Below are 6,000 nucleotides of genomic sequence, written 5' to 3' on the forward strand. Positions count from 1 at the left end.
AAACTCCTGAGTAATCGCCACGGTCATATTGAAATCGTGACGTCATAAGCAAAAAATTACAAGTAAAAAGTTCTTACGTACCATTTGTAAATAAAGAGAATTTGAATAAAACAAAATAATGGAATCACTTTAACATACTTATAAAAATGCACCTCTCCTTTTTCCTCCTGACAATCAGTAAAGGAAATAGTTGTAAAAAAAACACATGAAGCCTATTCAGGCAGGAAAATACATGGTTGTTGAAAAGAGTGAAAAAATATGCTTTTTCATATAAAATTTAAAGATAACTTTACTTGCGGTCTATTTTTACGAATTTGATAAATACAAAACAAGTAAAATTTTCACAATAAAACACATAATGACAAAATGCCATGCAAGATAAAATTGTATCGTTAACATGTTATATTTGACGCTTATTAGTTTTAATTTTCCGTGATATTACATCATCACTGTTAACGCGAAGTTCTCGACCGACTCAGGAGCCATAAATGCATATTTCACCTATAAGTAAATATTTTTATACATTTTACTCACATATGCATAATATTCACATATTTAATCTATTTTTACACTATTTTTGATCTATTCACATTGTTTCTTGATTTAAATTTACGATTAATTTTTCTTAATATAATACTAATATAATCAAGATACCTAAATTAAATTTTTTTCTGGATCTTAATTTAAAAATTCTTTTATCGATGTCAGATCATTTGTGGGCGTCTTTTGTGTTAAAGAAAATTTTGGGAACAAAATGTACACTATTTCCGTTTCTAACACAATTTTTATCAGGGTTAACATTCTCTGGATTTTTTACTTGAATTAAATCTCAGTCCAAAAAGATCTGATTATATTTTCATAGCCAAGTTATTTGTCTTCATTAGAATAATCTGTTATATTAGCCAATGTATCAGCAATACATCTATGAATATTAATACAGAGAATAACCTATTCTTTAAAAAATTTCTTTCAATATTGCTTTATGTCACTTTAAACTTTTTGTCACTTACAAGTCAAGTATGTTTTTATAATTGAAATTTTACATCTTTTAATTTTTATATCTAAGACTGAAAAAAATCAAACAAGGTTAAAACAATTTAAATATATGTTTTTAGTTAAAATAAAAAAAGTTAAAATATAATTGGTTAAAGTAATGTGTAATTAAATGCTACCATCCTCGCTCTATTGCTTACTGTGGCCGATTTTGAATTGTTTATTTTTATATTGACAAGCTTGTACACATTTTTATTACAATAATTATTTCTTACTTAATCTTTTCGAGACTTCAGGTAAACATGTGTACCATCTATTTAATATAACCGTCTTGAAAGGATTAATATATATTAAATATGTATTTGTTTCATTTAATATTTTAGTTTTTTAATGCCATAAGACTAATTAAATTAAAAAATAAATATTTAAACAGATTTTATTAGGTTTATTCTACTCTGACTTTATAAGTAACTTAAATAAGTGTTTGAAAATGTTTTACATAAAATGTTATCTTTTAAGAACATATATATTTTTTAAAGCAACTTTTTAACTTTATAGAGCATATTTTAACAATTTAAAAAAGATTTTTACAGTATAATTTTGGTTGGCCTACTTATAAAGCCAAATATAAAACCAAGCATAAATTTAAAAAATTAATAACATATAAATACTAAAATTTCGCGTTTACATCTATCAATGTTAATAACATAACAATAATCATATAAAAAATAAGGCGTTAAGTTTATGATTTATAACAAAAGTTTTTAACAATAATATAAATTCGGGTCAACTGTATGTATTTGAAAATTAATTCATCAATGCATTGCAAGAATTCATTGCGTCTAGTATATAAAATTATTCAAAAGAGTTACTGAAAAGTCAATGAAATCTTTAATAGGCCTTAAAGAATAATATCACAAAATTGTGTAATTTAATTCAATAAATGATATGTATTTTTTAAAAATTGTATAAAATCGTTTAATTACGCCAATTACAAAGACAAGATATTGTTGTTTGAAATATAACTATTGTACTATTATACTTTTAATAAATAAAATCCAAGTGATAGTATCTTTGTATTTCCATTTAATGATATTCCTATTCCAAACCAAATGGTTGTAGCTTTAATTTAAAAAAAAAAAAACTGATCTTATTACTTTTAATAAATAAAACCCAAATGGTTGTATTTTTTTTTTTTTAAATAATACACAAGTGGTGTATTATTTAAACTTACACATCTTTAATTTGCTACAACAAAACCCATTTTTAGAGATTTAGCAATTCCAAGTTTTTGTATATTAAAAATATTTTTATTGAAATAAAATTTCCTTATTTTGTAGGAGAGTTTGGGGAGTTGTGAATCAGGTTTTGTTTTTGAATGATAACTATCACAAAAATTAATATTTTACGCACCTGAAAGATTGGATTCTCTAGTACACCTCAAAAGGCAACTATTGGCTGAAGTTCATTGAAAGGCATAACGGTTGTAAAATTTTAATATGCTTAAAAAAAAGTGTATTTTTTGAATTTTTAAAAATTTTAGGGAGTTGTAAGCTATGATTTAAAATAGAAGATAATGACATTTTGGTGATTATTCTCTATTTAAGTTGTAAAAAAAAAAGAAAATTAAAATAATTCTGATAAAAAAATAATGTCTTTATAATCTAATTAGTCCGATTTGCAGTAAACACAGGTATAACAGCCGGTTTTTAAATTGGCACGTTTCAAGTGCACAGCTCGATTGCATTCATTACAATGTATGAAATTGTTTTTGTTCAATTTCTTCGGCATAGCATTTTTGTAGATAATGCAGAATTCTTCTAAAACAAAATCGCCCAATTTTTCATTCAAAGCATTTGAAGGATCTACGTTTGCCTCATTCAGTTTCGAAATGTAGCGAGTCAATTTACACCTATCGATGTTATATGCTCGATCAACGAACCGTACCGCTTTCTTCTCAATCGTCATCTCTTTGATACCAGCTACTATATTGATCGCTGGTTTACTAGATTCACTTGTATACTTATGACGCGGCATGATGACTATATCTACAATTAAAACACGAAAAAATCACGAAAACTATTAAATTCACTATAAAATTACATAAAACATCCAAATTATACATGAATATTGCGAAATACGCATGGAAGATGCCAACTTAAGTTGAAAAAATGGCAAAAATGTAGTGGCTCACAATTCCCCAAATGCTACATTATCAAAATAACCGCATAATAATTAACATATCAAATATTCATGCAAAATTTCTGTTGTATCGAAACGGTAGTTCACCAGTAATAATTTCGTAATATATTTATTTTTGCAATCAGCTCAAAAAAATAAGTAAAATCACAAATATAAATAGTCAAAAAAAAAAAGAAAATTAAAGATCAATTAAAGATCATCTTTTTGAAGAAAATTAAAAATCAAAATCTGGAGACACTTAGATTGTGTGTTGATGCGACGAGTGCTAGTCAAAAAGTAAGATCGCATGGAAAGAAACATTTTACCGTAGTTGGAACATGTTAAAATTTCAAATATGGTCGACTTTGAGTGCTGACTCACAACTCCTCATGGCTCACAACTCCCCAAACTCCCCTACGTTTTTCTTCTTAATTTTTGAGATTAAATGTTATATTCGACTAAATGTTTTTAAATTAAATACATTCAAGTCAAATACATTCATACATTTAGGTCAGAATAAGAAGACTTTTGAATGAAAATACCAAGAAAGTACCGCTTGGGTTTTATTGTAAAAAAAATTATTCGTATTGCTCCTCTTCCTGTTGTTCTCGGTATTCCTCCTCCATTAGATCCCCAATGATTCTGTCATACAGCATGCTGATTGTGCTTGTGACCAATATGCCTCTGTAGTTATTACAGTTTCGTTTATGACCTTTCTCGTGTATTAAGGATATATATGCTTCCTTCCATTGCTTGGGTATTCGATGTGCATTTAAATACATATTTATTATTTTTGGTTGATAGTCTGATGGTTAATAGTCTAAACAGTTTTCCTGTATCGTTCTTGGTTAGTTTCGCAGAAATTCCTTCCGGTCTGGTAGCTTTACCATTTTTAAATCTTGCTGCTCTTTTGACCATTTTCACCACTATTATTACTTCCTCTCCTTCAACTTTTATTAATGTATCCTTTTCGTGCATATATTCGGTTCTGTCCTCTATCAGTAACTCCTTGTAATGCTCTATCCATTTTCTATTGTTTATTACTGTGGTGTTGATTCTCATCCTCTCGTTGCATTTCACCTTCCTAATGAAGGTCCTCACTTTGCTACATTTCCTACCTCATATATATGTATTGATTTCTTGTCCCACATTTTATTTTTCTCTCTCGTTAACATTTGTTTACTCTATCTTGTTATCCTCTTGTACTCTTGTTAATCTCCGTCTGTTTTCATGCCAAGCAATCTCAAGCTTTTTCCTTTTTCTTTCCATCATCTCCTCTATTTCTTCATTCCACCAAACTTTATTGCTGCTAAGTTTTTCCTCTTCACCCAGTGCTTTCTTAGCTGCTTTATGTATACTTTCGGTTAATTGTTACAAACTTTTCTTATAATAAATTTAGCATTTTACTTTTTTTTATATAATTATTGTAATATTACCGACATTGATGGGTGTAAACACGAAATCATAGCATTTATGTATTAATTGTTAATTTATATTTGATTATAACAGCTAAAGAGAACTCAATTAAACAATATACAATAATATGCAAGTAATCAACCACATATACACAGTTGTAACAAATTATATATTACAAATAAATGAGTTGTTGTAAACCTTATGAAAATCTTAAAGCATATAATTTAAAAATAATTTTAATATTTTAAAATATAATTTAATTAAAATATAGATATCTTTTTACAAAGTAAAATTGTTTATTTTGTAAAATACCAATTAAAATTTTATATGTAAATGCTCTTTTATATTTTATTATTATTAAATTAACACTTACCTGTAACAATGCCGGACCTATGACAGGAATCAGAAAACCTTGATACAAAAATTCAAGTAACTGCTTCTGTACTATCGGATGCGACACCTGAGCGACCGCGTTACAGAATTCTAAAGAATTCATGAGCTGTGTAAGCGCAGGTAAATCATTTACATCGTCTGGTGTCAATTGATGCCAATCGTCTGTTTCAATGTCGAGTTTTCTTGGAAGCAAAGAATAAAGGCCACTCAGTCCTGTAGCTAGTACCTAAGCAAATGCACACAATATCGTCTACATTACTTTTTTGGTGCACATATTCTCAAATAGCACAGAATATATAACATTTCAACATTACTATAGCAACACTGCAGTAATACTGCAACAAAATTGTAGAAATTTCAGTAATATTGCATTATTTTAGAAACATTGTAACATTGCAGAATTGTTCTATGTTATATTGATTATATTGCGAATGTTTTATTCCAATAATAGAGTTACTTACAGGACATATATTGGAATGCTCAGCAATATATAATCCAACATCATCATTTTTTTTCGAAAGTGACATACACAATAACATAGCGTCACGTGCCTGTTGACCGACACCACCCTCTCGATGAACATGAGGTATTAATAGATTAAATATAATAAATCTGAAATCATTAATTATTTTCGTGAAAATTATACATTCGTATAAAGTATTATTTATTACAATAAATAATAAACTGTTACTTGTTCTTTGCAGGTGCAGTTGGATGAAAAAACAAATCGAGTAATGCCATATTTTGCATTAAAGCAACACACAACTGATTCAACAGTACTACTAATTTCTTTTCTACTTCTAACGGCAAAACATCGTTTGTACAATCTTCTAACAATCGCAAAAGTGGCCTCGTGACTGGCTCGTGTGCAAGAAGAGTACCACTATGTGAAATCAATAATTCGTAAAGTTTTATTTGTTCCAATCTTACAGCATTATTGAATCTATAAAAATTCCTTTTATTATATATAATTTACTGACTTACATATATAATGTACAAGATGTACGTAAAGTCACA

General features: G+C 27.8%; 1 protein-coding gene across 10 annotated transcripts in view; it reads right to left on the reverse strand.

The window, feature by feature from the left end:
- LOC105201598 (UPF0518 protein CPIJ015043) overlaps positions 1-6,000 on the reverse strand; it is a 133,179-nt gene that overhangs the window by 96,127 nt on the left and 31,052 nt on the right. For all 10 annotated transcript variants that reach the window (XM_039446109.1, XM_039446108.1, XM_039446112.1 and 7 more), the window contains 3 exons: positions 5,675-5,926; positions 5,445-5,595; positions 4,964-5,209 (listed from right to left, as the gene is read on the reverse strand). In XM_039446109.1, coding sequence (XP_039302043.1) covers positions 4,964-5,209; positions 5,445-5,595; positions 5,675-5,926 — 649 coding nt within the window. The remainder of the gene's footprint in view (positions 1-4,963; positions 5,210-5,444; positions 5,596-5,674; positions 5,927-6,000) is intronic.

The sequence above is a fragment of the Solenopsis invicta genome, chromosome 2 (genome assembly GCF_016802725.1).
Source record: "Solenopsis invicta isolate M01_SB chromosome 2, UNIL_Sinv_3.0, whole genome shotgun sequence".
NCBI classification, from domain to species: Eukaryota; Metazoa; Arthropoda; class Insecta; order Hymenoptera; family Formicidae; genus Solenopsis; species Solenopsis invicta.